The sequence below is a fragment of the Pseudopodoces humilis genome, chromosome 18, assembly GCF_049639895.1.
Source record: "Pseudopodoces humilis isolate 2021_Gansu_Grassland_sample_001 chromosome 18, ASM4963989v1, whole genome shotgun sequence".
Taxonomy (NCBI): Eukaryota; Metazoa; Chordata; class Aves; order Passeriformes; family Paridae; genus Pseudopodoces; species Pseudopodoces humilis.
In genome coordinates, this window is record NC_142217.1 from 17,350,666 (window position 1) to 17,378,521 (window position 27,856).

The 27,856-nt window shown below is 60.7% G+C and overlaps 1 protein-coding gene across 2 annotated transcripts; it reads left to right on the forward strand.

Annotated features, from left to right (window-relative positions):
- The first annotated feature begins 327 nt into the window (after positions 1 to 327).
- On the forward strand, positions 328 to 26,603 carry CACNG3 (calcium voltage-gated channel auxiliary subunit gamma 3). Of its 2 annotated transcripts, XM_088064072.1 has the most exons (5): positions 328 to 348; positions 1,414 to 1,607; positions 22,390 to 22,473; positions 24,043 to 24,183; positions 25,213 to 26,603. In XM_088064072.1, the coding sequence occupies exons 2-5, from the start codon at positions 1,424 to 1,426 to the stop codon at positions 25,722 to 25,724; spliced, it is 921 nt and encodes a 306-aa protein (XP_087920198.1). In that variant the 5' UTR covers positions 328 to 348; positions 1,414 to 1,423; the 3' UTR covers positions 25,725 to 26,603. The 2 variants fall into 2 exon arrangements, with proteins under 2 accessions (XP_087920198.1, XP_005523159.1); XM_005523102.3 differs by lacking the exon at positions 328 to 348 and having other exon boundaries at positions 1,379 to 1,607.
- The last annotated feature ends 1,253 nt before the right edge of the window (positions 26,604 to 27,856 follow it).

Below are 27,856 nucleotides of genomic sequence, written 5' to 3' on the forward strand. Positions count from 1 at the left end.
GCCTGAGCTGGGAACCAGGCACAGGGCCCGGGGGGGAAGCAGGGAATGAACCAGGGTGATCCACAGCCAGGAGCCAGCGGGAAGCTGGGCAGGGAGCGCGGCGGGGCAGCAATCAGCGAGCCCTGCCTGGGGAGCAGCACAAACGGTGATTGCAGGTTGAGGAGCTACTTAATTTTCGCATTCTTAATTTCTCGGTACCTTCATAATTCTCTGTTTGCCTTTTTGGAGTAAATAACTAGTATTTCCATGTGAGTGCATACAGATGAGGGCTGGGGAAGCACACGCCATCGTGTAAATCATTCGCTTTCCCGTCTCAGCACGGCCCCTGCAGGACCGTGAATTCCAGAGGTAAGTGTATTCTAGGGCTTGTTGGAAAGGTCGCGTGAGTCATGGGTTCATCCAACCGCCTGAGGGATGTTTCAGGGAGATGAGGAGACAGCGGAGAGGGAGAGGGCAGGGGGGTTAACTGCTGGGAATGGTGCAGGAGTGACTCGTGGGTACGAGGCTTGTCCAGGCTGAGCCAGCTCCTGGCCGGGGGATGAACAAACCCCGCTGTTGTCGGGGCAGGTGCTGTGCCCTCCCTGGGGTCCCCAGCCCCTTGTCCCAGATGCCATCCGGTGCCCGGTACCGGGGCTCAGGCACCGAGCAGACCGAGCTGGGGAATCAGGGAACCGAGCGGCCCCGTGCCGGGGCTGGTGCGGCTGGGTGAGGGTCCCTGGGGCGCTGCTGCCACTTGGAGGGGACTTCCACCCTGCCCACGGCCCAGGACGGTCCCGGTCCGCTCCCGGAATGCCCGGGGGTGCTTCCCGGGGCGGTCGCGGTCTCGGTCCCCGCTCAGTCCCGGCAGCCGGCGGTGGGGTCCCCCCGCCCAGTCCAGGCGTTCTCGTAGGGTCCCTCTCCCGATGTCTCGGGCCGGTCCCGATGCCAGCATCCCGGGCTGCGCTTCCCGGGGCAGTCGCGGTCCCCGCCCAGTCCCGGCACCCCGGGGTGGGTTTCCCGTCCCGGTCCCCGTGCCCCCGGTGCCGGTCGCCGTCCCCGCCGCCGGCCGGTGTGAGCGGGCGGGGGGCGGTGTCCGGGCGGTGCCGCCCCCCGCGGGTCCCGCCCCCCACTGCCCCCCGCCCCGGCCGCCCCCCGCCGCTGCCGTGGCCGGGCGGCGCGGGGGAGGCGCCGGGAGAGGCGGCGGGACCGCACGGCGGAGCCGCTCCGCCGGGCTGGGCTGCTGCGCTCCGCGGGCTGCGCTCGGGCCATGCCTGCCGGGCTCCCCGGGGCCGGGCCGCCCCGCTCCGCGCCGCCGCGGGGGCCCGGCTCTCCGCCGGCCGCGGGGGCATGGGGCGGGGGGCGGCGGGCGGCGGCGCCGGCCCTTCCCCTGCGAGCCGCCGCCGGAGGATGAAGCAGCATGAGGATGTGTGACAGAGGCGTCCAGATGCTCGTCACCACGGTGGGAGCCTTCGCAGCCTTCAGCCTGATGACCATCGCCGTGGGCACTGACTACTGGCTCTACTCGCGCGGCGTGTGCAGGACTAAGTCCATGAGCGACAACGACACGAGCCGCAAGAACGAGGAGGTGATGACCCACTCGGGGCTCTGGAGGACGTGCTGCCTGGAAGGTACCGACCCCCGCGGCCCCAAAACTTCGGGGGAAGGGTTGCACCGCGGGACCCCCAACCCCAGATCCGGGCCCCCGGCGAGCGGCGCATCCCCCGGCCACCCGAGCATTCCCCGGCCCGGCGGCCCCGCCGCCCCGCGTTCCACCATCCGCACCCCTCCCCGGGCACTCGCGGTGGCACCGAGCGGAACCTGCCGGGGGCCGGAGGGAGCGGCTCTGCGGGCTCCCCCCGTGCTGGGGACCTGCGCTGGCGGCGGCAAACGCGCCGTGTCCTCCCCGGGAGCTCCGGGCTGAGGGGCCACAGGTCCCTCTCCTGATGGGGAATGGCTGAGTGAGAGGCCCGCGGCTGCTGCCCCTCTCCGAGGCTCGGCCGGCGCCGCGTCCATGTCACCGGGGGAGACCCCACCGCACCCGGCGCTTCCATCACCGAGCCCCAGCTCCCTTTCCCTCCTGGCAGCGCGGCGAGGCAAGGTGGGCTGGGCTGCTGCTGCTGCCCCACCGCAGCTCGTCCCCGCGGCCGGGCAGTCCCACGGAGGGGCTGCCCCACCACGGCTGCCCCACGGGCGAGCTCCTGCGTGCCCGGCCTCGCCGCTTCGCCCCGCTGCTTCCCTCCCGCAGCAGCGCCCGCCTGGCGAGGCCCCAGCAGCTGCCGCCCTCCTGCAGCACAGGCCACAATTTGGGGCAGTTTTGGCCCAAAGCTGCTGGCTGGGGTGTTTCTGAGCACCCACAGGCTGTGGTTAAAGATGAGCTCGAGCAGAGCCAGGTGCTGGCACCTGCGCAGCAAAAAATGGCCGATGGCATCACCCTGGGCCCCAACTTTGACAAGGAGCGGCAGCAGCGGGTGTCCTGTGTGCTCGGGAGAACCTGCCCCGCTATCCCGTGGGGCCCTGGCGGTGTCACACTGCCCCAGTCCGGGAGGGACCCCTCCAGTGGCGGGGGCAGGCGAGCCACGGCTCTGAGCTGCTCCTCCACGTTGGAAAGTTCTCGGTGAGTCACAGCCACGGATGCAGAAATACCCTGTGCTGTTCCTGGTGCTCAGTCCTAAACCCGGTGAAGTCAGTCAGAGCTTTCTTACTGACTCAAGGAGGGTTTGGATCATGCTCTAATTCCATAATAAATAATTTGAGATAATCTGTCTCCCCTCTTGGGCTGAGGGAGCCAAGGAGGCAGGAGCCAGGGATGTGAAAGATTGGATCGCTGGAGGCATGAGTAATTTCCAAAATTCTTCGGTTTGCTACCTGCATTTTTTGTTCCAGCCAATGTTTTATGTTTCCCTCACTGTGATCTATCGCTGCTTTGGAAGGAGCCAAAGAGGCCCCGCTGCCCTGGGCACAGCTCACTCGGGAAAGGGCTCGGCAGTGCCATGGCAGAGCTCAGAGCTGGATCCCAGCCCAGCAGCCCGAGCTTGGGCACGGGGCTGGGAGCAGCAGGGCGTGGGCTCGCCGTGGGCTCAGCACTCCCTGTTCCACATCCTAGCCCGCGCCGGTGCTCTGAGAGCCGCTCGAGTGGGAGTGGGAGTGGGAGTGGAGCCGTGCGGGGCTCGCTCCGGCCCTGCGGCACCGCCGGGGCCTCGCGCGGGGCCCGGGCTCCGTCACTCCCCGGGGGCAGCACGTGGGGCTCTGATGGAGCTGGGGGGACGTGCTGGGGCTGCTCATCACCCTCCTGAATCCTGCAGGAGAAGGCGCCTCGCAGGCTGTTAACCCGTGCGCTGCTGGCCGGGGAAAACTTCCCCCAGCCGAGCTGCGCAGGGCTCACGAGTCGGTGCGGGGGAAGGACGGTGCTGGGGCGGGGGCAGAGCAGCCCCCCGGCCGGGGGAACGCTGGGGGCACAGCCCCGGACCCGCTCCACGCAGCAGGTCCTGCGCGATTCCTGCTGCAGGGCCTGGCTGCCGGTTTCTGCGCGCTCCCTGTCGGGCTGGAGGCAGGGACAGAGGCTCCATCCCCGGAGCGGCACCGAGCACGGTCTGTCTCAGGGGCCGCTTCTCCTGCGGTCCACGAGATGCTTTTAGCACCGAGCAGAGCTCCCGGCCCCTCGGGGGCCGCCTCAGCCCGAACTTTCCGCGGTGAGGAGGGAGGGAAGGAGCTCGGGAAGGAGGGAAGGAGCTCGGGAAGGACGGAGCCGCCGCGGCCGCGGCCGGGCTCAGCCGGAGCTGCCCGACGGGAGCGCTGGCTCCGAGCATCCTGCCGGTCCCGGCGCCTGCGTGGGAGCCGAGCACCACGTGAGCGTCACAAGCGCATCGAGAGCGGATAAATCCTGAATGGAGCCGCCGCAGACCCATGGAGAGCCACCCACACTGGGAAACACAAATTAGCGGTTGACTCAGTCGCTGGAGCCCGGGCAGGTGTTTCCAGACTGCTGGGCCGCGATTGTCTGCTCGGAACCGCAGCGTTTGGATGCTGGTTATTGCTTTTACAATAGGTGAACGCTCGTGTGTCCGGCTCGGGTGTGAGCAGCGCTGCTCAGTGCGTGTCCCCCGTGGCTGTCTCGGCGTCTCTTGTTCTCCTCCGTGCCCGCTGGGTCAGCAGGAAGGGAGGGAAGCACGCGGCACTTTGGGGAGAGAGCCGAAGTTGAGAAATCGCTGCTTAGGCTAGTGGTGATCTCAAGAAAGTAACAGAACTTTGGTTTTCATCAAACTTAATTAAATTCAGCATCATTAAATGCAGCATCATTAAATGCAGGGAGGCTCCGTGTCCTCCCTGCTGCGTGGTGTAGATTGGGACTGGCTCCACGGCATCATGCGGATCTGAAACAGGCAGAAGGAGCAGGAGGATTTGGCCAAGGCTGCTCAAAATACCATATTTTAAGGCGATGTGGTATTTTTCCTTTCCTCCTTCATTTCCCTCATCAGAGTAAAGTGCTCTGTCATTTCTGGAGGAGGCCAAGCGTTGCTCTGCCTGCCTCCCTCACAGAGGATGCTCAGCACCCTGCATTCCTCTGGGGTGGGGTGTGGGGTGTTCTGCAGGGGACACAGACATGTCCCAGAGCTGCTCTGTCCCCCTTGGGCCCCTCGTGGCCCCTCCAGTGCTCCCCACAGCAGCTCCAGCACAGCCTTTGCCAGCCGAGCTGAGCCTGGGGAGCTTTTGGGGCTGCTCTTTTGGGATGATCCTGTCAGGATTTGCACACAACCTTGCAGGTACCATGCTGACCCCCGGCCCTCAGGAGCCTGACCCGCGGCTCCTGCATGGCTCCGTGGTGACGGAGGGTGAAGGGCCATGTCCCTGGGCCGGGGGTTCCTCTGGAGAGCTCACGAGCTCCTCAAGCTCCCCTTGAACACGGGAAATAATCTCTGGTGCCTTGGCCTCCCATAGCCATGGGGCTGCTTGTCCCAGTTCTGCCTGCTGTGAGTTTGGTGGCACGCTGAGCTCACTGAGCCCCTCCCAGGGCATCCCCAGAGTGCTGGGACCCCCAGCCCATCTGGTGGGACTGAGCAGCATCTCCTACGCCCAAACTGCTCTCCTGGTTCCTCACTCCTAATCCTTGGAGCTGTATAGAGATGGGCCCAAGGTACCGAGCTGCCCAAATCTGCCTGACCCCCCTCCCTCATCCATCAATATCCCCACCAGTCTTTTCTCTGCCGTTTCCCTGTTTTACTCCCAATTGCTTCATGTTCTATTCAAAACTCTCAATAAAGATGTTGTCGTAGCTCAGCACTGTCCTTGTAACAGGAGATCCTGTGCAGGAACATCCCTTGAACGAGGGCACTGTCTCTGTGAGCTCCCAGCCCCGTTAATAAAGCGCTGTTGATTCTGCATAATACAGGTCTTTAACTTTTTCAGGAGAGCTAAATCGAATACCCTGTGGAACCCTTAAATGTATTATGTTACTGAATTCCTTTATCAACTGAATTTGTAACTGTATCAAGAAAAATTTATGAAGTTTGATAAATCTGTTTTCCATGAGGCTGTTTGACATTTGCCTCCTCCTCCGTTCCCACCTCTGCTAACCCACAGGCGGTGCTGGGCACACAGCTCCTGCCATTGCCCAGTGCATCACTCCTGGCATTGAGCCAGCTTCTCCCGACTTCTAGAAACTCAACAGAATGCCAAGGTTTATTAAAATCCATTTTACATCTTCAGAAGCCTTCTCAGCCTATTCTCTGAATGCTCCTGGGAGGAAGTTCTCCAGTCCTCCCAGTTCCGTGTTTACACTTTGCAGTTGCTGTTCAGCATCCCCCCAGCTCCTGCCAGAGTCCAGAGCCTGTTTGTCTCCAAGTACAGAACAGAAGTATCTGATGAATAAATAAACACGTGTCACTTCTGCTCCATGGCTGACAGCTACACCATCATGATCCAGAGGTGGTTCACACCTCAGGAAAGCTCCTTCCAACACAGCGAAAGAATTCCTCCTTGCTTTGCTTTGCCTTCCAGTTGCAGATTTATTTTAACAGCCACGTGTGTGTGGCCTGCTACTTCCCATATCTAATTTTTAAATTTGATTTCCAATTCCCCCTTTCAGTAGGCCTGGCAGGGGTGTGAGGTGCAGGAAAGCAGCTGTCCTCACTCCTGAGTTTCCATTTTCCCCCGTTGGTTTTGTCCAGGGCTGGTTTTGGCTCTGCTGAGCCGAGCTGGGTGCAGCGAAGGCATTAAATGGGGCTGGAAGCGGCTGCCCTGGCCAGGCACCAGCTCTTCCCCCGCCTCCAGCTCCTCTCAGCCCTCTGAGTGAGGCCAAGCAGAGAATTTCCCCAAGGTGACAGCAAGATTGTTTCTGTTAGAAAGTTATTATCTTTAATTTTTAAAAGCGCCAAGCAAATGTCCCTGAGATTGCAATCACCCATGATGGAGCACTTTTTCTCACTACTCATTATGGGCAGGTATTTAAGGAGCTGCTCATCCTGTTCCTGTGTCTGCTCCGTGTCTGTGCTGGATTCTCATCACCGCCCCAAAGTGCCACTGCCCGTTCCTGCCCAGTCCTGCCCGCTCCTGCCCGCTCCTGCCCACTCCTGCCCAGTCCTGCCCGCTCCTGCCCAGTCCTGCCCGCTCCTGCCCGCTCCTGCCCGCTCCTGCCCAGTCCTGCCCGCTCCTGCCCAGTCCTGCCCGCTCCTGCCCGCTCCTGCCCAGTCCTGCCCAGTCCTGCCCAGTCCTGCCCGTTCCTGCCCAGTCCTGCCCGCTCCTGCCCGCTCCTGCCCAGTCCTGCCCGCTCCTGCCCGCTCCTGCCCGCTCCTGCCCGCTCCTGCCCGCTCCTGCCCAGTCCTGCCCGCTCCTGCCCGCTCCTGCCCGCTCCTGCCCGCTCCTGCCTGCTCCTGCCCAGTCCTGCCCAGTCCTGCCCGCTCCTGCCCGCTCCTGCCCAGTCCTGCCCGCTCCTGCCCGCTCCTGCCCAGTCCTGCCCGCTCCTGCCCAGTCCTGCCCGCTCCTGCCCAGTCCTGCCCAGTCCTGCCCGGTCCCGTGCTGGTGTCCGTGTGCAGGGGCTGCCAGGCTGCCCTTCAACCCCACCCTGACCACTGACCACTGACCACACTGACCATTGACCATTGACCACACTGACCATTGACCACTGACCACTGACCACTGACCACACTGACCACTGACCACTGACCACTGACCACTGACCACACTGACCACTGACCACTGACCACTGACCACTGACCACACTGACCATTGACCACTGACCACTGACCACTGACCATTGACCACTGACCACACTGACCACTGACCACTGACCACTGACCACTGACCACTGACCACACTGACCATTGACCACTGACCACTGACCACTGACCATTGACCATTGACCACACTGACCATTGACCACTGACCACTGACCACTGACCATTGACCATTGACCACACTGACCACTGACCACTGACCACTGACCACTGACCATTGACCATTGACCACTGACCACTGACCATACTGACCACTGACCACACTGACCACTGACCACTGACCACACTGACCACTGACCACACTGACCACTGACCACTGACCACTGATCACACTGACCCACTGCCCACACTGACCCACTGCCCACACTGCCCACACTGACCACTGACCACTGCCCACCCTGCCCAGCTGCCCAGCACCCCTGGTGTGGTGCCCCAGGCACGGCTCTGCCCGGGGGTGCCAGGGGTGGCAGCTGTGGGTCACAGATGGGCACTGCCAGCGGGGGCTGGAGGGGATGGAGGGGACAGGGCTGCTCTGTGCAGCCAGGCAGCTTTGGGGAGGTGTGGGAAGGGGGTGTTTGCCCTTTGTCACCCGAGGAGGTGCGGTGCTGTCCCGTGTGATGGCGAGAGAGGGTGTGGTGCGCTGGAGGCACCTGCGGTGAGGTGACGGGTGAAGGTGGGCAGGGACAGCTGGAGAGGACCTGATGGGATTAGCAGGCTGCGCTTGAACCCCCAGCGCGTCTTTCCACCAGGACAGCCCGGAGCAGGGACAGCCCAGCCCCTGGCACTGCTGTCACACCCAACTCCTGCCCTGGGCACGGGGCACAGCCAGGCACGACCCCGAGTTTAGGGAATCCCTGAGCCTCGCCTTGGTAAAGGATGGATTGGATAAAAGTGAATTACTGTCCTCTAATGGAGTTGGAAACGAGGCTGGCTGGACCCTCGGGCTGCTCCAGACCCACGTTCTTGTGGCACATGGCCAAATGCCACGAGTCATAAGAATCCTTCTGGACACGGAGGGTCTCGGGCCCTGCCAGCTGGCACCGTGGCTCCGAGCAGGCGTGCCTCCAGCTCCCCGGCTGGATGGAGAGTGTCCGGGGAGGAGCTGGGCCTCAGCCCGCTGCCACCAGCTCTGCTTTGAGCACAGGGTGCAAAATTCACCCTCCTGGGATGCTGCGGTGTTTTCCGGGCAAAAATCCTGACTTGTGGGGAGGGTTAAAGAGCCGGTTCCCTCACTGCCTGCGAGCAGCACGTGATGAGTAAAATGTATGCTGTGAACAGCTCAGAACCAGGCATTTTACTGCTGCATAGGCGTGGTGCAGAGCCTGTCATCTCCGGAGCTGCTCCCGTGTAATAGAGGTGGAGGGCTGAATTTGAATGAGGCTCCAGTGGGTTTTTTCCCATGCAAGGTCACCGGCTCCACGGCGGCTGTAAATGATTGGGGATGGCTGAGGAGGGCTGCAGCCGTGTTTTGGGGAGGGACCCCCACGGATGGGGCCGGGTTCTCCCCAGCGAGGTGGGGCCCGGCCAGGAGGTGCCAGCGGTGACTTTTGCTGGAGCAGCCAGGGAGCGCTGCCCGGCTCCACCGCCGAGAGCCGCCTGGCCTTTGGTAAATCCCTTCTCTCGGCTTCACTTTTGCCTTTTGTAAGGTGAAGCCAGGCGGATTCAGCAGCGCTCCATTCCCACGGCTCAGGGGTGGCTGATGGCACAGCCCAGAGCTCAGGGACAGGCCGGGTGTGGAGACCTGTCCTGCTCTGAGCTGAGCTGGGGCAGCTCCTCCTGCTCAGTGAGGCTCCCGTTCACATGGCTTTCACCATGGATTTTAAATCAACACAGTGTGCACTTCATAAATAGATGGTAACCTCCTTTTTCGGGAAAATAAAAAATGCTCTTAAAATTATATAAACTCACTAATCCAGAAGTGGGGGGGGGGGGGGTTGCTCAGTTCCTGCCTGGGGGTCCCGCTTGGCAGGGGGGTTCAGGAGGCAGCTGCCAGGACCCACTGTCATTAACGCAGCTGCTGGGGCCGGGGCACTCGGAGGCACCGAGGGGAAAGGTCCCCACCCGTGTCTGAGTCCCTGCAAAGTGTCCACAGGGAGGTGGGGAGGGGTCCTGCCCGCTGCCCACTCCCTTTCCAGAGGGGCTGCAGCTGGACTCCAACACCTACAAACCACTTCAGGCTTTCAAGTGACCCTCAGATGGAGACCCCCTGAAGCTGGTGGGTGCATTTTGGGCTCGGTGTGGAGAGGTGGGGGTTTCACGTCCCCCCTGAGGGTTCCCGGGTGGCTTTGCTTTGGCCGATGAGCTCCGCTCCGGAGCTTTTGGGTGGCTTTGCTCGGGGTGAGGAGCCGGGAGCAGCAGTCCCAGGCGGGCTGTGAAGAGCAGCGGCTCCAGATAAGGGCTCTGGTGAAGGAAAACACCCTGTGTGATGAAGAACGGCAGTGCCGGGGTGACAGCGGGTGTCTCTCCCAGCGTGTGTGTGCTGACAGCTCCGCGGCGGGGAGGAGCAGAGGCTGCATCCCGCACCGGGAGCTGCTCCACAGCCCTGGGAAACACCGCCCTGTCCCGGCTCTGGGTCAGCCCGGGGCACCGCGGAGGCTGCGGGAGCCTCTCATTCCACACCGGTGTCATTTCCCAGCCTTGGACCCACAGCAGGTGCTGAGGTGTCTTCAGAACGAACAGCCCAGGGCAGGGTTTGCTGCGTGCTCCGAACCGTCCTGTGTCCTTTGGTCCCTTCCAAACAATTCGGCGGTTCTAAGATTCTGTGATCACTTGCCCAGAGGAGAACAGGAGGGTCTTCTTGCAGTGGGCTCTTGGTCCCTTTTGAGATGTGTCAGGACCCCTGGGCTTGGCTCATCCCCTGAACATGGCAGGATCCCCTCACTCAGCGGTGAGCGGCTGAACACGCCGGGATTTTCACAATCGCGGCAGGGAGAGGCAGGAGGATGAGCAGGTGATAGGGTGCGATGATCTCCTCAGATATTGTCTGTTTCTTATCTCCTGACACCGCAATGTAAAGACAGATCTCGTGCTGTCGGGCAGCAGAGGGAGGCGGAGCTGCTCCCGTGCCGGCTCCTGTTTGATCGGACGGTCCTGTGGACATGCCAGGGAGGGCAGGTTTGGGAGCAGGTTCAGCCCCTTGTGCCACCCTGTCACCCGCCCTGGGGCTCTGTGCGTTTGCTGTTTGCCAAGCGGTTTGTACTGAAGGAGGAGAATCGGGGACAAGGGGGACGAGTGACCTCCCAGCCCTTCTGGGCACTCATGGGGATGTTGGCATTGGTGATGACTGTGGGACTTGGGCACCGGTGAGCAGTGACAAAAGCTGGTGTTTGAGGGTGACATTTGTGTTCATGCCTCTCCAATGGTCATATTTCCAATTTCACCGGTGTTTCGGTAATTGTCCCCTAATTATACATTTAATCTCAGTTCGTGCCTGGAATCACAAGGCGAGGGGAGAGGCTACCAACAAGCAATAACCCTTTTGAGGTGTGCTTGGTTTAACTTATTAAAATCAGCCTTGGTGGGTGCTGCTGGCGCTGTCATCAAGCCACCCGTGTCCTGCAGAGCTTCTCTGGTCCCTGATTTGGCACCTCCATCCCCTGGAGAGGCTGGGCTCCCCCCTAACACGAGACAGGAGCCCTTCAGGCCAGGCGGGTGATGCTCAGCTGTGTGTGACACCTGTGACTTCTCGCAGCTGTGCGTGACACCTCAGCACACCTGAGGGGGCTGCACCTTCCCCGGGTGCCTCCTGCCCGTCCCAGGCTGCTGCCTGCCTGGGAAAGGTCCCTGTCACCTGGCGAGGCGGACTGTGACCTCCGGCAGCTGTCCCCGTGTCAGCCCGGCTGTGTCCCGGCCAGCCGAGACTGTCATTCCTGCCGGGATGCTCAAACCCTGCATTTAGCGGAGCAGCCTCGCTCAGCCCCGCAGCCTCATCCCGGCACAGCAGCTGCGCCCCCCGACCTGGCAGCGGGACCGCTCCCATCGCCCTGCCCGCCTCGGGGCTGGGAGCCTCTCGCAGCCCCGGAGCTCCTTCTCCCCGTGCCGGGAGAGTCTCTTGTCGCTCCTCGGCACACTCCAGCCAAAGCTGGAAGTGCTCCCTGTACATCAGTCTTTGTCCTGATGCGTGCACAGGAGGCAGGAGCGCTGCAGCGGGGTGTGAAACCTCTGAGCCGGGGGCAGCAGGAGCCGAGGCTGCTGCTTCTGCCTCCCATCAGCGGAAACGCGATCCCGCAGGGGACGGGGTGCGCACGGTGTAAATAATTGCATAAAAGAACATTAAATATACTCTGTCTCTCGGCCCAGCCTGCCCCAGTTCCCACTGCCGCCGCTCCCCATCAGCCTGCTCGGCTCCCGGCAGCTCGGGGTCCCGCAGGGCCGATGCCGCTGGCTGAGCTGCGGTGGGTGCCCGCAGCCGGGGCTGTGTGCTGGGCTCCATCCCGGCTGAGCTGGGGCTGTGTGCTGGGCTCTATCCCGGCTGAGCTGGGGCTCTGTGCTGCTCTCCATCCCGGCTGAACTGGGGCTGTGTGCTGCTCTCCATCCCGGCTGAACTGGGGCTGTGTGCTGCTCTCCATCCCGGCTGAGCTGGGGCTGTGTGCTGCTCTCCATCCCGGCTGAGCTGGGGCTCTGTGCTGGGCTCCATCCCGGCTGAGCTGGGGCTGTGTGCTGGGCTCCATCCCGGCTGAGCTGGGGCTCTGTGCTGCTCTCCATCCCGGCTGAGCTGGGGCTCTGTGCTGCTCTCCATCCCGGCTGAGCTGGGGCTGTGTGCTGGGCTCTATCCCGGCTGAGCTGGGGCTGTGTGCTGGGCTCCATCCCGGCTGAGCTGGGGCTCTGTGCTGCTCTCCATCCCGGCTGAGCTGGGGCTCTGTGCTGCTCTCCATCCCGGCTGAGGTGCGAGACACACGCTCCTCCGCCCCCGGCCCCGAACCCGGTCTGCCGGCAGCGGCTCGGTGCTGTGGGCACCCCGGGCTGTGTCCCTATGTCCCCGTGTCCCCGTGTCCCTGTGTCCCCGTGTCCCTGTGTCCCTGTGTCCCTGTGTCCCCGTGTCCCTGTGTCCCTGTGTCCCTGTGTCCCCGTGTCCCTGTGTCCCCGTGTCCCCGTGTCCCTGTGTCCCTGTGTCCCTGTGTCCCCGTGTCCCCGTGTCCCTGTGTCCCTGTGTCCCTGTGTCCCTGTGCCCTCCTGCTGGCCGTGGCAGTGGCTGTGGGAGGTGTGTGTGACACCGCCTGTGGCAGCCACAGCTCTGTGCCTTCGGTCAGGGCGCAGGAGCTCAGCCGCTCCTCAGGAATTCTTGCCATGTCAATTTGAACAGATCTCCCCTTGGGGTGAGGAGAAGTCTTCCATAAAGGAGGAGCGGCGGAGCGTCCCATCAGCAGCAGGAGCTGCTCTGGGGCGGGGGCTCAGCCCCGCAGGTGGCACAGGGCTGTGACAGCAGTGTCACCTCCCGCGCAGAGCCTGTTCCAGGGCTGTGAAATCCCCGGCTCCGCGCGGCTCCAGCTGAGCACCCAAAGCGAGCAGATGCTCGTGATCTGCAGCTCTCCAGTGCTCCCCTAGCCTGGGGATAACAGAACCACAGAACCGTGGGATGGTTTGGATTGGAAGGGACCTTCAAGATACCCAGTGCCACCCCTACCATGGGCAGGGACAGCTTCCATCCTCCCAGGCTGCTCCCAGCCCTGTCCAGCCTGGCCTGGGACACTGCCAGGGATCCAGGGGCAGCCACAGCTGCTCTGGGCACCCTGTGCCAGGGCCTGCCCACCCTCACGAAGAGGAATTCCTTCCCAATAGCTGATCTAAGCCTCCTCCCTGTCAGTGTGAAACCATTCCCCCTTGTCCTGTCATTCCCTGTCCTTGTCCACAGTCCCTCTCCAGCTCTCCTCAGGGCTGCTCTCCATCCCTCCATTCTCCTTCCAGCTCGTTCCCAGACTTCTGGGGCGTGATCTGGAGAGCAAGGGTGCCCTCAGTGATAACTGATAAGTGATAAGTGATAAGTGATAAGTGCTGTGCTGCAGCTGGGACGGAGCCATTGGGGGGCTGCTGCAGGCACAGCCCTCCCTGCACGGATATGTGCTGGGGGCTGAGGGCAGTGCCACGGACCCTGGGCACAATCCAGAGCTGAAAATAGGGGAGTAAAGCCACGGGGGCAGCCCCAGGTGAGTGCCCGGGGGCCTGTGGAGCTCCCTGTCCTTGAGAACGGCAGCAGAGCAGCAGCAGCAGCAGCAGCAGCAGGATGGGTTCTCTCCGGGATTTAATGCAGAAGAGGAAGATGGAAAGCGTTGGGTGAGTGGTGAAGCTCGCTGCTGCCACCCACCTCGGGGGCCTTCACATCTGTCTCCTCTTCCCCTCAGAGCTCTCCTTGGCTCCTGGAAGGGCAGAGCCGTGGGGAACTGGGGTTGTTTGGCATTTGGAATGGCAGGGCCAGATGGACTTGGGGTTGTTTAAAAGCTCCGATTCTTCTCTAGCAAAGCATTTTGTGTTTTGAGCCAGGTTTGGGGAGCCGGGGAAGGTGAGGCTGTTCCATGACCAGGGTGACCATGTGAGTGGCTCAGGAACACAGAGCAGCTTGCCCAGCTCTGAGCCCGGGGGAGCAGCTTTGGGCCAGGAGCCGGGTCCTGCTCCCGGGGCCGGAGGTGCAGCGAGGGCAGCGACACCACAGCCTCAGACAGAGGAGTCCCATGGGCCGCCTGGGGCAGGGGAGTGAGGAGGACCGGGAGCAGCTGCCTGCCGTGTGCTGGGGGCTTTTGGTGCTGTCAAAGCCCGAAGTGATGCGTGACAGACGAGATGCAGCCTCCCCTGTCCCTGCCCCAGCTGCTCCCAAACACAGCGGGCAGGGCGAGCGGGGATGGCTCTGGGCTTTTATTTCTTGGAAGGGGAAGATGGGACTGGTGTTGCTCACTCGTTCACCAGCAAAGTTCTGTCCTGATGCTCTGTCTGCAGGAGAGTTCCTTCTTGTTCCCCAAAAAAAAACCTAGGAATGGAACTACGGTGCTACTCCCGAATATCGCTCTCCCCATCTGGGGCGTTGGAGCTGCTCCCCGGGGCTGCTTCCCTCCCGCAGATGGTGAGGAGGCGGCGCTGCCTCCAGCAGGCTCAGGAGCTAAATCCGGCCGTGCTGGCTGCGCTCGGAACCGGGCCGGAGCCGCAGCCCCGGCCAGGGGGAGCCAGCGGGGAGGAGAGCGCGGAGCTGCGGCTCCGGGATGCCCGCGCCTCCCTCCCAGCAGCGCAGCGCCCGCTGCACTCCCGGCCATAAATGGGCTGTGATGGATCGAGGCCCTTTTAACACATCGGCTGAAAACTTCAAGTATTTATACCGGGAAGATGTGACAGAAGTATAGATATATTTTAAAAAAGGCAGGTGCTGGAGTGGCAGTCATGTATTTGAACTTCAAATACTTCCCTTCAAATCTACGCTGTAAAAGAGGAAGAACGTAATAAATTTAATATCGCTTTTTCAGGGAAAACAACCTGCCGAGCCTCCTCCCAGGCTAAATGTGCTTTAAAGATTGACTGTGCAGCTGTAATAACTATTGATGAACTGTAAACATGAAAAGATCTCCCTGCTCCCGGCCTGTCAGGAGCATTAGGGTGGAAATGCTCTGCGCTCCGCTCTGGCATGACTCACCACGGCCTCGGCAAATGTGTTTATTTGTAAAGATCCTTATTTCAGAAATAGTGACCTTTTTAATGCCTCGTGCAGCGAGCTCGGAAATTCCAAATTGCCTCTTGGCGACTGGCTCTTCTCACTGCAGCTCTGGCAGTGCTTTTCATGGCCATTTACATATTTTTAGCCTGGATATTCTGCGCCGTGGGGCTCCTTTGGAGAATGATTTGCTTTTCTCAGCCCTGGGCCGGCAGTGCTGTGCAGAGGGCATGGAGGGGCTCACTGCCCAAGGGCACCTCCAGACCCCCTGCCCTGAGCCCTCTCTTTATGGGATGGGTTTGGTAACAAACACGGAGCACGCTGGTGATCGCAAGTTTAAGCAGCTGCTTCACCTTGAAATAGGGAATATTAAGGGTGGGCAGGCCCTGGCTCAGGTGCCCAGAGCAGCTGGGGCTGCCCCTGGATCCCTGGCAGTGCCCAAGGCCAGGCTGGACAGGGCTGGGAGCAGCCTGGGACAGTGGGAGATGTCCCTGCCATGGCACGGGGTGGCACTGGATGGGCTTTGAGGTCTCTTGTAGCCCAGGCCACTCTGGAATTCTGAGATGATTCCATGAATGAAGCAGTTTGTCCGGGCTGGATGTCCCTCCTGGCCCTGCCACTGACCACACTGCTGGTCCCCATCACCGCCCTGGCTGCACCAAACACGTGTGAGCAGTGTCCTTGTCCCTCTGTGTCAGTGCCTGTGCCCTTGCCCCGAGGCCCTGCTGGTGCCAGCCCAAGCCCCTGGAGCGGCGCAGGGGACGCAGGGTGGCAGAGCAGCGTCTCAGCCTCTCCAGCCTTCCCGGGGCACCATTCCATAGGGCTGGAATTGCTCAGCCGGCTCTGTCCGCCCTCCGTGGGCTGGCAGTGTGCTGCAGGAGAGATGCTGTGCCTGTGATGGGTGGTGGAACATTTCTGGGGCCTGTGAGTAACGCTGCTGCCGCGTTGTTTGGCGGCGGGCGGTGGCACTGCTCCTTTCTGCTGCTGCTCAGCCCAATGCACTGGGCAAGGACGTTTGGATGCTTTTCCGCTGTCTGTTCGAGCTTTTATCGCTGCTCCACAATTCCAAGCCGCTGATTTATATTCAGAGTTATGAATATCTCCTTTCTTCTCTTTGTTGGGCCTGTTTTTATTTTTATAGCTGTTTGCTTATTAGCCAGGCAGTTTCCAAAGCAGCGCAAACTCCCGTCATGGTGATGAGTTTTCGGGCAAAACACTCTTAAATCATTCTCTGTACACACTTGTGCTTTTATGCTTAAATCCATTCTCCTAAGTGATTTGGCTTGTAATTGTTTTCTGCTCTGTGAATTGACCTCTCAAAGCACCAGGAGCCTGTGCTGGTGCCTCGGACTTGCCTCTGTGTGCCCATAAGAAACATAATCAAGCCATGATTGCTTGGACTTGAGCAGCAACTAGTTTTTAATTCTGTGATCCATTCCCCTTCAGCTGTCAACACAGAGTCGAAAATAGCACTCCCCTGTGCTGGATGCCACGCTTCACAGCTATGAAATTGTCATTTATAGGTTTTTAGAAATTCAGAGGACATTTTAATACCGGTGAAGTGAAACCTCCAGCTCCCCATCATAATGCAGCTTCTCTCCTCCTCAGTATAAATAGGTGCTTAAGCAGCCTGGGGATGATCCGGCCTGTGCCGAGCTCGGGGTGGGAGCAGACACCGGAGCACCCACACCCTCAGATTCCCTTGGTCTGAGTTACTGGCAGCTTCTTCAACCAGAGGATCCCAGGTTTTACACTCTTCACTCTTGGTTTCCCCTGGTCCCAGCTGGGCAGGTTTTGTCCCCGGTGTTCTGGACACGAAACCTGCGGGTCAAACTCGCTCCTACAAATGAGTGTGTCTGGATCCATCTGTTAATTAATTATCCAGCCAGATAATGGGATCATGGAATGGTTTGGGATGGAAGAGACCCTAAAGACCAGGCACTCATAGCAGGGCTGGGCTGGGAGCTCCTGCCAGCTCCAGGCAGCTCTTGGAGAGGTGGGAAGGGGAGGATGGGGATGAGCCCCCTTTGCCAAACGGGCACAGAGCTCCCACCCTGCAGGACAGACCCACCTTCCCCACACCCTGCTGGGAAAAGATGTGGGATCCAGGAATCTCCCAGAGCTCAGCTGGCCACCCCTACTACCATCAGCCAAAGAGGAGGCTGGAAGGCAAACCCTAAATCATCAGTTAACCCAAGGAAATCCAAAATGTTCGTTAATCAGGGAGAGCGGGATCCTGCTCCAGCTGCACCGAGAGGTCCCGGTGCCTCGGGCTCTGGGATGCTCAGCTGGGGCCAGGCCTCCCCCTCTGCCCATCTCTTTCCATCAATGTCTCCAAGAAGGCAAACAAACCAGAGATCATTTTTTTATATAATTGCCAGAATTGTATTAATTTAAACAGATAAACTCAATCAGTGAAGCTCATTAATTTCTAGCACATGGCTTATTTACGCTGATTCCGGCTGCTCCAGCGCTCATTGCGCTCTCATAGGAATGTCAATTACCTTTTAAAATAAAAATCAATGTTTATCCACTGTTAAAGATAAAACATGAAATGATTTCCTAAGACACTCTGATGAGTGCTCTCCTCCCCAGCACGAGCCGAGGGCGCTGGCAGCTGCTGCCCAAGGCCATGTGCCACAGAGGGGACGGCACGGGGGGCACCCGGAGCCCCCCACTCACCTGAGCTCCTGCACCCTCCTGCCCCATGGCAGCACCTCCCTGAGCCCCCCACTCACCTGAGCCCCCCACTCACCTGAGCCCCTGCACCCTCCTGCCCCATGGCAGCACCTCCCTGAGCCCCCCACTCACCTGAGCCCCCCACTCACCTGAGCCCCCCACTCACCTGAGCCCCTGCACCCCCCTGCCCCATGGCAGCACCTCCCTGAGCCCGCTGCTCTCCTGCCAGCAGCTCCAGCCATGGGGAAGGACAGGAGGAAGCAGGAGGAAGGTCGGGAGGATGCAGGGAGGAAGGAAGCTCAGGAGAGCGTGGGGGGAGCCCCTGGAAGCAGCTCCAGAGTGTTACCTGATTACTTTTCTAATGAGGAAAAATGAGAAAACCCTCAGAGCAAAGGGCTGGAAATTACCCATCAGCTGCAAACTTTTTTTTCCTCCTCTATTATTCAGAATTGTTTTGCTTTTCTGAACTGCCTTGTGTAGGTTGCACCAACCCCACGGATTCCAGAATGGGAGATGATGAGTCACTGTCAAAATGTAGAATTTTTATTTTCCCCTTTTTTTTTCGCTGTTAACGCTGCTGGGGGAGTGCAGTCCCGGTGCCACGCGCCGGCAGGAGCTGCCAGCCCAGCCGAGCCGGGAGCGCCAGGCTGTGCCTGCCGTGTCCCCCGGGGGATGCCCGGCACCGCCACCTCCTGCTCCCCTCACCCCGCCGGCCTGGGGGTGCCCAGGGGCTCTGTGTGCCTGCCAGCTGTGCCCAGCTGTGCCCAGCTGTGCCCAGGGGCTCTGTGCACCTGCCAGGTGTGCCCAAGTGTGCCCAGGGGTGCTCAGGGGTGCCCAGGTGTGCCCAGGTGTGCTCAGGTGTGCTCAGGGGTGCCCAGGTGTGCCCAGCTATGCCCAGCTGTGCCCAGGGGCTCTGTGCGCCTGCCAGGTGTGCCCAGGTGTGCTCAGGTGTGTTCAGTTGTGCTCAGGTGTGTGCCCAGGCGTGCTCAGGTGTGTTCAGGTGTGTGCTCAGGTGTGCTCAGGTGTGTTCAGGTGTATCCAGGTGTGTGCTCAGGTGTGCTCAGGTGTGTTCAGGTGTGTTCAGGTGTGTGCTCAGGTGTGTTCAGGTGTGTGCTCAGGTGTGTGCTCAGGTGTGTGCTCAGGTGTGCTCAGGTGTGTGCTCAGCTGTGTTCAGGTGTGTTCAGGTGTGTGCTCAGGTGTATCCAGGTGTATCCAGGTGTGTGCTCAGGTGTGCTCAGGTGTGCTCAGGTGTGTTCAGGTGTGCTCAGGTGTGCTCAGGTGTGTGCTCAGGTGTGTGTTCAGGTGTGCTCAGGTGTGCTCAGGTGTGCTCAGGTGTGCTCAGGTGTGTTCAGGTGTGTGCTCAGGTGTGCTCAGGTGTGTTCAGGTGTGTGCTCAGGTGTGCTCAGGTGTGTGCTCAGGTGTGCTCAGGTGTGTGCTCAGGTGTGCTCAGGTGTGTTCAGGTGTGCTCAGGTGTGCTCAGGTGTGTGCTCAGGTGTGCTCAGGTGTGCTCAGGTGTGCTCAGGTGTGTGCTCAGGTGTGCTCAGGTGTGTGCTCAGGTGTGCTCAGGTGTGCTCATGCTGGCCTCCCCTCGGCCACCACAGCCGAGCCACCTCTGCTGCCTCCTCGCTCCTGCATTCCTTTCATCTGATTTGGGTTTTTCCACTGGTGGGGTTTTTTTAATGTATAAAAACAGGGAAAATGTCCTTCAGAACAGGCTTTTGTGTGTAGGTGCCTGTGCTGAGCCACGCTCCACCAGCGCAGAGAGGGGGAGAGGGTGTGAAATGGAGCCGGATTCCAGCGGGGGAAGCCGGTGTGGGGCTGCTGGGGCGATGGGGATGTGCTGCGGGAGAGCTCAGCCCTGCTGAGGAGGAGGAGGAGGATTCCTCCCACTGCCAGGTGTTGAGGAGCCCAGCGCCCATCCCAAGGCTCTCGGCTTTGCCTTCATCCGGCCGCTCTCCAGGGGACTGGGGGCCAACAGAGCGCGTGAGGCGGCAGGAACTGAGGAGCCAGAGCTGGTGGGATGGCAGGGACAGCTCCCCTGGCTCCCCTGGCTCCCCTGGCTCCCCTGGCTCCCCTGGCTCCCTGCCCTGGTCCTTGTCCTCAGCTCCAGCGGGGCTGGTCCTTACTGCAGACCAAGGGCCTGGAGCCATCCCCCCGGCCTGCTCTGAGGCTCGGTTTAGCTGCTGTGTGTCTTTGAACTCGGGCTGTGTTGAAAATTTGGTGATGCAGGAGGCAAACAAGGTGCTGGGGGGTGGCTGAGGCTCAGCCCAGCCTTCCCAGGGCCACAGGAGCTGCTCGGTGCCGCCGAGCCCCGGGCAGTGGCCGCTGGGTGCCAGCCCTGGCTAAGGCAGAGCCCAAACCCCAGAGCTCTGCAATCTCACACCAGGGACCTCGTGCAAAGAGTTTCAGGATCCCTGCAGAGCCTGGAGCTGGGGAAGGGAAAGAATACGGATGAATTTCTTTCCATCTCTCCAAGCATCTGGGAGGTGGGTGGGAGGTAAAAAAAGATGAGCCCTGAAGTTTTAATTCCTCGGAGATATTTAGGTATCTTGCTCTTGTTAGTCAGGGAGCGAAGAGCCTGAGCATCTCTGGGATTGTGCAGCAGGTTCCTTCCTACCCCAGCACTTCCCAGCTCAGCTCCGACCTCTGGTTCTCCAAAATATTAATTTTCAGAGAACTTAATGACCCTCCACGTCCTTCAGATGGGCTCAGTGTCCTTAGGAAGGCCATTACTGGAAACCACAGCTTGGGAGATAACTCACTTGGATTTGTCAGGAGGAGCAGAGAGCCGAGGGCTGAAATGTGACCTTGACTCTTGAGCCACGACGAGGGGAGCAGGGAATTTTGTTCTCATTTAAGGGTGGTCTCAGCTCGTCCTCCTCAGAGTCTTCCTTTGCACACACCAGTAGCACCCAGGACGGTGCCTGGAAAACCTCTCCACCTGATGAAAATAATGAGGTTTTAACACCGTAACTGGAGCTCTTTATTCTTCTGGCTCGTCGGGCTGGGATCGGTATTCTTGGCTGTATTTCCACCACTGCAACCGTATTTCCCTCACAACGCCCTCCCCGTCCCCCCAGCCCTCCCTGGGGAAAAGGGCTCTGAGAGGAAAACAGCCTGAGATGGAATCAGTTCATTGCCTGTGCATGTGCCGATAAACGCGGGGCGGGAGCTGAGCGCACGGAGGGAGAGCCGGGGGGGCACAAACGCTGCGGCCCGGGGCTCCGGGGCTCCGGGGATCCGGGGCTCCGGGGATCCGGGGATCCGGGGCTCCGGGGATCCGGGGATCCGGGGCTCCGGGGATCCGGGGATCCGGGGCTCCGGGGCTCCGGGGATCCGGGGATCCGGGGATCCGGGGGCTCCGGGGATCCGGGGATCCGGGGGCTCCGGGGATCCGGGGATCCGGGGGATCCGGGGATCCGGGGGCTCTCACAGACCCCGCGGGGTGAGCCCGGGTACGGGCTCTGCCCCCCAAAGCTGCGGCCGCAGGGTGCGAGTGCCATCGCTGCCGGGGGAGTTGGGTGTCACCCCCCGAGGGTGGCACCCCGCGGTCCCATTGCGGGCACACACAAATCCCTGGCAGCTTTCCAGCTGGAGGGGATTTCCTGGACTGAGGTGGGATCGCTCCATGGAGAGTTTGAGCTGCAGCTGCGTGGGGCTGGGGCACAGCCTGCTCCGCTCCTGCCGGAGGGTGAGCAGGGAGGTGGCACCGGCCCGATGGCACCAGGCGATGGCATCGGCCCTGTGGCTCCTGCCCTGTGGCTCCTGCCCTTTGGCACCGGCCGCTGGCAGAGCTGGCGCTGCTCGCCCTCAGAGCTGTGTCTGCCGTGCCTGGGGGACGGGGACCCGCTGGCAGAGGATGTGACACATGGCCCAGCTGCTGCGGGGGCTGTGTCCCCAGCCAGGACCCCGAGCAGCTGCCTCGTCCAGCCCTGGAGCCATTTCCAGCCGCAGCTCCCAGGGGCAGGATTCCCTCCCTGGGGAGCACCTTGGAGGTCAGAGGGGATTTTGGGGATCGCAGCCTTGTCGTGGCGTGTGTTTGGAGGCTGAAGCTGTGTGTCAGGTGGCTCAGCATTGCCATGACGACGAGCATCCTTTGCTGAACAGGGGGAGTAAAGGAGACAGAATAAATGTCAGAGTGTGAATGGATGCGGTGGAGCCGGGGCTCCCCCGGCAGCCGGAGCCGTGCCGGCTCAGCCCGGGGCTCCATCGGTGCAGCCCCGCTCCGGCGGTGCCGGGTGGCTGCCGAGCAAAGGCGCTCGTGGGAGGCAGCTCTGGGGTGCGTGGGGCAGAGTCTGCCGGCTCTGGGCACTGCGAGAAGGTGGGTGGAAGCCCAGAGCTGGGAGGAGGAGGAGGCTGGGGGCTGTGCTGCGGAGCCGGTGTCCTCACCGCGCCCAGTGCATCCCCTTCTCCCACAGTTCCCAAAGCAACGGGAGCAGGCGATTCTCCCTCGGATGCTGTGTCTCCCTCTGGGTGACAGCTTGCCTCCTCCAGAGCTTCATCTTCAGGCTCTAATTGATGCCTGTCGTGCCGCTCAGCTCCCCCAGCACAGCCTGGGAGTGTGCCAGCGGGCAGGACACCCTGCGGGCTGCCTCGTCCTGTCCGGACCCTGGTCCCTGGTGACTTGTCCCTCCTGAGGACAGAGGGGATGGAGCCAGCATGACCTGAACGCGTGCTCTAGAGCCAGGACGCCGAGGGGGCTGCTCTTCTGGGGAGATGTTTCAGCTCCTGCCCCCTCTCCCTGTCCCTTCTGCTCCAGAGCAGTCCCACACTGTGCCTCAGTGTCCCCAGTTAGAACATGAAGGCCCCTGGGCTGCTGCACATCCTGCACAGAGCAGGGTCCTGAGCATTTCCTGGCTTCTGTCTCCCCAGGAACCTTCCGAGGAGTGTGCAAGAAAATCGACCACTTCCCTGAGGATGCAGACTACGAGCAAGACACGGCCGAGTATCTCCTCCGTGAGTCTGCTCGCCTGTGGCACGCGTGCCCTGGGCCCCCTCACCCTGCAGGGCACCCCTTCCCTGTCAGCAGCAGGAGGGGAGGGGTCACGGCCCCCCGGCTCTCCTGCAGCACCAGGACCCTCTGGCTTACCCGTGCCACACGCAGACAATGTGTTAATGTCACGCCGGCCCTCGCCTCGCCCACTGCCACTCCCAGCAGCTGCTGCACGGCCTGGGTCTCTTGGTGTCCCCCTGGGGATGGGGACCCCGCAGGTCAGAGCTGTGGCAGCACAGGGACACGTCTCGTGCTGGTGTCCCTGTCCCCGCAGCCTCCAGCCAGGCTGGATTTGCTGGGGAGCACAGGGAGCGCTGCCAGGTGCTCTGCAGGTGGAGACAGAGGGAAATGGAGCTGGCAGGTTTCCTGGGAAAAGTGGGTCCTCCTGTCTCAGGGGCCAGCAGAGCTTTAGGGCAGGACCTCAGGCTTTCACATAGAAACCCAGAATGGCCCAGGCTGGAAGGGACCTTAAATCCCAGCCTGGTCCACTTCCCTACGTGGATCAGCTTCCAAAATGACAGTTGAGAGTAATGAATGCAGCAGATCACTACCTGCTGCACCAAAAATACACTGTGCCTTGGCTTGGGCTCTCATCCCTCCATTAGGGCCGTTATTAAAGCAGAGAAATACAGAGAAGCTCCATTAAAATTCCACTCCTGGGGGCTTTAAAATAGACTTTTTACTTTAAATGTGAGAGGGGGTGGGAGAACTTCAGCGCTAATCTAGTAAAACTGCAAAGCCGTTTCATTAAAGTCACTCTCCTCTGTGCTGGGTGAGCAGAGGTGTGGAAATTTGAGAGTTCAGAGCAACAGCTGGATGAGCAGAAGCTGGGTCACTCAGGGGGCTGGGGCTGAGCACCAGGCCATGGGCACTGTGCCCTTCTCCCGGGATTCCTTCCAGCCCCAGCAGCTCGGGGAGAGCCCAGGGCTGCCGTGTGCCCCCCTGGTGCTGCAGTTTGGAGGTGCAGAGGTTGGGGTGAGCCCTCAGCAGTCTGGCACATGCATGTGGCTCTGCATGTCAGGGGTGTCATTTGTGCCCAGCCTCTGTCACGGTGCCTGGCACATGCTGACACAGAGGGGACAGTGCCCCTCATCCCCAGGGGCACCCTCAGCCTGCCTTGGCACTGCTGTGCTTCCCCCTGACAGAGGGGAAATTTAGGTGATTTATTCAGAGGAAATCCTTCCCTGGCAGGGTGGGCAGGCCCTGGCACAGGGTGCCAGAGAAGCTGTGGCTGCCGCTGGATCCCTGGCAGTGCCCAAGGCCAGGGTGGAAAGGGTTTGGATCAAGCTGGGATATGGAAGGTGGAAGATGTCCCTGCCCACGGCAAGAGGTGGCACTGGGTGGTTTGAAGGTCCTTTCCACCCCAAACCATTCCAGGACTCCGTGACAAGCAGGGGACTCATGGTGGGGACCGGTGCTGGGTCTCCCCATCCATCCTGGCAGCACAAGGGATGCCCTTGCACGATCCCCAGGTGCTGGTGCTGGTGCAGGGGGTGCTGGGGGCTGATCCTGCCCCTTTTCCTGTCCCACAGGTGCAGTGAGAGCATCCAGCATCTTCCCCATCCTCAGCGTGGGGCTGCTGTTCTTCGGGGGTCTGTGTGTGGCCGCCAGCGAGTTCTACAAGAGCAAACACAACGTCATCCTCAGCGCCGGCATCTTCTTCGTCTCTGCAGGTAGGAGCTGCCCAGGGGCTCCTCCGGTCTTGGGGGGCACGGGGGAGCAGGAGGCGGGCTGTGGGTCCTCCCAGGCTGTCAGCACAGAGACATCCTGAGGTTTGAGAGATGTTCCAGCCCTGTGGGAAAATCCCCACAGCAGGAAAAAAACCATCAGGGGTCCCTGGCCATGGTCACTGTGCCAGACAGGGCTCCAGGGTGCAGCCATTCCCCTGGGACAGGGACTCCTCCATCCCTGGACAGACAGTGGGCACTGTGCCAGCAGCTGCAGGACCAGGCAGAGGGGCTGCCACACGGAAACCACTCTTCGGAGAGGCTGTTCCTGCTGGATTACTCATTTCTCTGTGTCGTTCACCAACGCTTCCCCTGATTATTGTGTGACAATGGCTTTGTCTCAAGGAACCGCTCTATTTTGTGTTTTTCTTCTCCCCACAAAAAGACAAATGACTCTCCCTCCTTGGCTGGCAGGAGCTGCTGATGCAGATGAGAAAACAGCAGAGAGAACATAATCGATTCATTAAGTAAATCTGGGAATGCACCAGCCTCTCCCCAGCCTGCAGCACGGCCCCGCTGGCTGCTGGTGGGGCACAGGCTGCCCCTGTCCCAAACAACGCCTCAGGACTCCAGCAGAAATGGAAAGAGACAGAGCCATTCCAGCTTCCCCGTGCTCCCAGGGCCGTGCTGAGCTGGGGTTCATGCTGGGGGGATCCCCCTGTGCCCCTCAGGTTGGCTCTGCTGCTGTTGGGCTCCCACATTCACTGCTCGGCAAAGCAAAGCACAACCAGCTCCTGAAATGTCCCTTTTCTAGACAGAACAGCGGTTATTCCTCCTTCCTTTCTGGTTCCCAGGAACACACAGGAATAAGGGAATGTGTAAGGGAATGTAAAGGTATCCTGGCAGGTCGGCAGGGGTCTGCAAGGGGATTTGGGCCGAGTGTGCTGGCACAGGGGGTGGTGGCCCGTGGGGACACGCCCTCCCATCCACTGCTGCCACCCAGGTCAGCGCCTGTCCCGCTTGTCCCCGCCGCAGGTCTCAGCAACATCATCGGGATCATCGTCTACATCTCGGCCAACGCGGGCGACCCGGGCCAGAGCGACTCCAAGAAGAGCTACTCCTACGGCTGGTCCTTCTACTTCGGAGCGCTGTCCTTCATCATCGCCGAGATGGTGGGGGTGATCGCCGTGCACATGTACATCGAGAAGCACCGCCAGATCCGCGCCCGGTCCCACTCGGAGCTGCTGAAGAAGTCGGCCTTCACCCGCCTCCCCCCCTACAGGTACCGCTTCCGCCGGCGGTCCAGCTCCCGCTCCACCGAGCCCCGCTCCCGGGACATGTCGCCCATCAGCAAAGGCTTCAGCACCATCCCCTCCACCGACATCTCCATGTTCACCCTCTCCAGGGATCCCTCCAAGGTTACCATGGGGACGCTGCTCAACTCGGAGCGGGACCACGGTTTTTTACAGGTCCATAACTCCATCCCCAAAGAGTTCAAGGAGTCTTTGCACAACAACCCGGCCAACAGACGAACCACGCCGGTCTGAGGCGGGCTGGGCCGTGGGCAGGCTGCATGGCATCACCCTCGTGACGGTATAACCTGTGAAACCCCGTTTTTAAGGACAAACCCAGAGGCTCCCCGTGGCCCTGCTGGTTTTTCGCTCCTGAAATGCCACCGGCCGGGCCCGGCTGCCGCGCCCGCGGTGGGAGCGGGACCCCCGGCGGGGAGGGGACCCTGGCCCCAGTGCCCTGCGGACTGAGCGGGCTCCAACCCCCCGGGACAGCGGCTTCCCGAGGTCTCCATCGTTCGTGTGATCATAACCGCAGTGTTCCCATAGCTGTGTGTCCATGGAAATGCTGGCGATAGCCCTGTCTGTGAGAACCCTTAACCCGGTAGTTACACTTAAGTGGAATCGCCTGGAAGTCCGGAGCTGGAAGCACTGAGTTAGTGCCGGAGCGATGTCTGTGTTCCGAACCCTTTTCCCTGTCGTGCTGGATGGAGTGCTCGGGCTGGGTTCCTCTATGGCGTTTCGTGCATGCATTAAATAGCTTGGAATTCAATTTTGTCATGTCGGGTTGGAAGAAACATCCTTTTGCAATTTTCTGTGGTCTCGAAAGGGCTTATTCCCTCCCTCCCCTCCCGTCCCTCCCCTCCCTCCAGGCCATGAAAGGACTCAGGAGCAGAATTACTCCAGTGACTGGTAGCAAGTATCCAGCGTTTAATTCACCTCTAATGTTGCAAGAAAATGAATTCCTTCCCTACAGCTGATACACACGCAGTCAGAGGTGACTGACTGGGCACAGCCGAGGGGGCGACGCGCGACCGTGGTGCTGCGGGAGCGGCTGCAGCCGCGTGCGGATGGGGTGTGATCCCCTAATGGCTGGGAGATCCGTGAGAAAAACAATAAAATTGTCCCGTTTGGCAAGTTCCTTGGCTGAATAGGTCGCACTGCCCTGCGGTGGGCGCTGGAGAATGGCGCAGCGCGGCCGGCAGGGAGGAGGGAGGTCAGTCTGGGACTGCCAGGGAGTGCGTGAGCAGACCGAGGCTCGGCTTTAAACTTTCCCACTGGAGCAGAGCTCGTCTAAGCGGAGGCAGCTCTGAAGCAGTTGCTCTGTGGTGATGTGTCACTTCATTGAAATCTTATTTAACCTTCTGGCAGAAGTGGCAGATTCCCAGAGGGTCCCCGGGGCTGATGTGGGGCCAGCAGGGCTCTCACTCACCCCGCTCTCGGCAGAAGGGGAACATCTGGTGTGCAGTGTGTGAGTCTGGGCAGCCTCGCCCTGGCTCTGCTGCCCAAAGGCAGAGCGCGGCTGCTCACGGGGCACATCCCAACCCTTCCCGGGAATAGCGGCCAGGCCGCTGGGAAACCTGGCACGGGAGCTCTGCTGGAGTGAAATCCTCCCTGGAGCTCCATAAACAGCCTCAGCAAGGGCTGCCTGTCCCGCAGGCTGCAGGCACTTTCTCACAGAATCACAGAACGCTTTGGGTTGGAAGGGAGCTCTCATCATTCCAAGGGTGGGGACACATCTGGACACATCTGGACACATCTGTCCCAGGCTGCTCCAAGCCCTGTCCAGCCTTGGACACTTCCAGGGATCCAGGGGCAGCCACAGCTCCTCTGGGCACCTGTGCCAGGGCCTGCCCACCCTCACAGGGAGAACTGCAACTCCCTCACCCTTATTTGCTACTATTGGAAAGGGGGTTGTTCGAGAAGGCTGATTCAGATGCTAATTAGGCCTCTTAATTGCCGTAGTTGCTGATTGCCTGTGTTAAAAACAGTCAAAGGAGAGTTGCACCCCCATCTTAGGGCAATATTTTAAAGGAAAGCAGTGAAAGGGCTGGCTGCGCTAAACACCGGGGAGGATGGAGTGGAATAGTTGGGCTGGAAGGGACCTGCAGTGACCATCTCGAGCTTCCCGAACAATCGGTTTTGATTGTGGCTGACCAAAGGCTAAACCAGGGCCTTAAGGGCCCAGCCCAAATCCCTTTTTAACCCTGTAATGCGTGGGGCACGGAGCCGGCTGCGGGCAGGGTCTGACACCCTGGGGACACAGAAACGCTGTTTGTTTGTGCTCGGGGGGGCAGAGCCGGCAGTGATTGAAGGTGTTTACTGCCTCGTGTAATATCTTCCCTTTGTGCCGATGTCTTTCCCCTGGAAGAGAAAATCGATACCCAGGC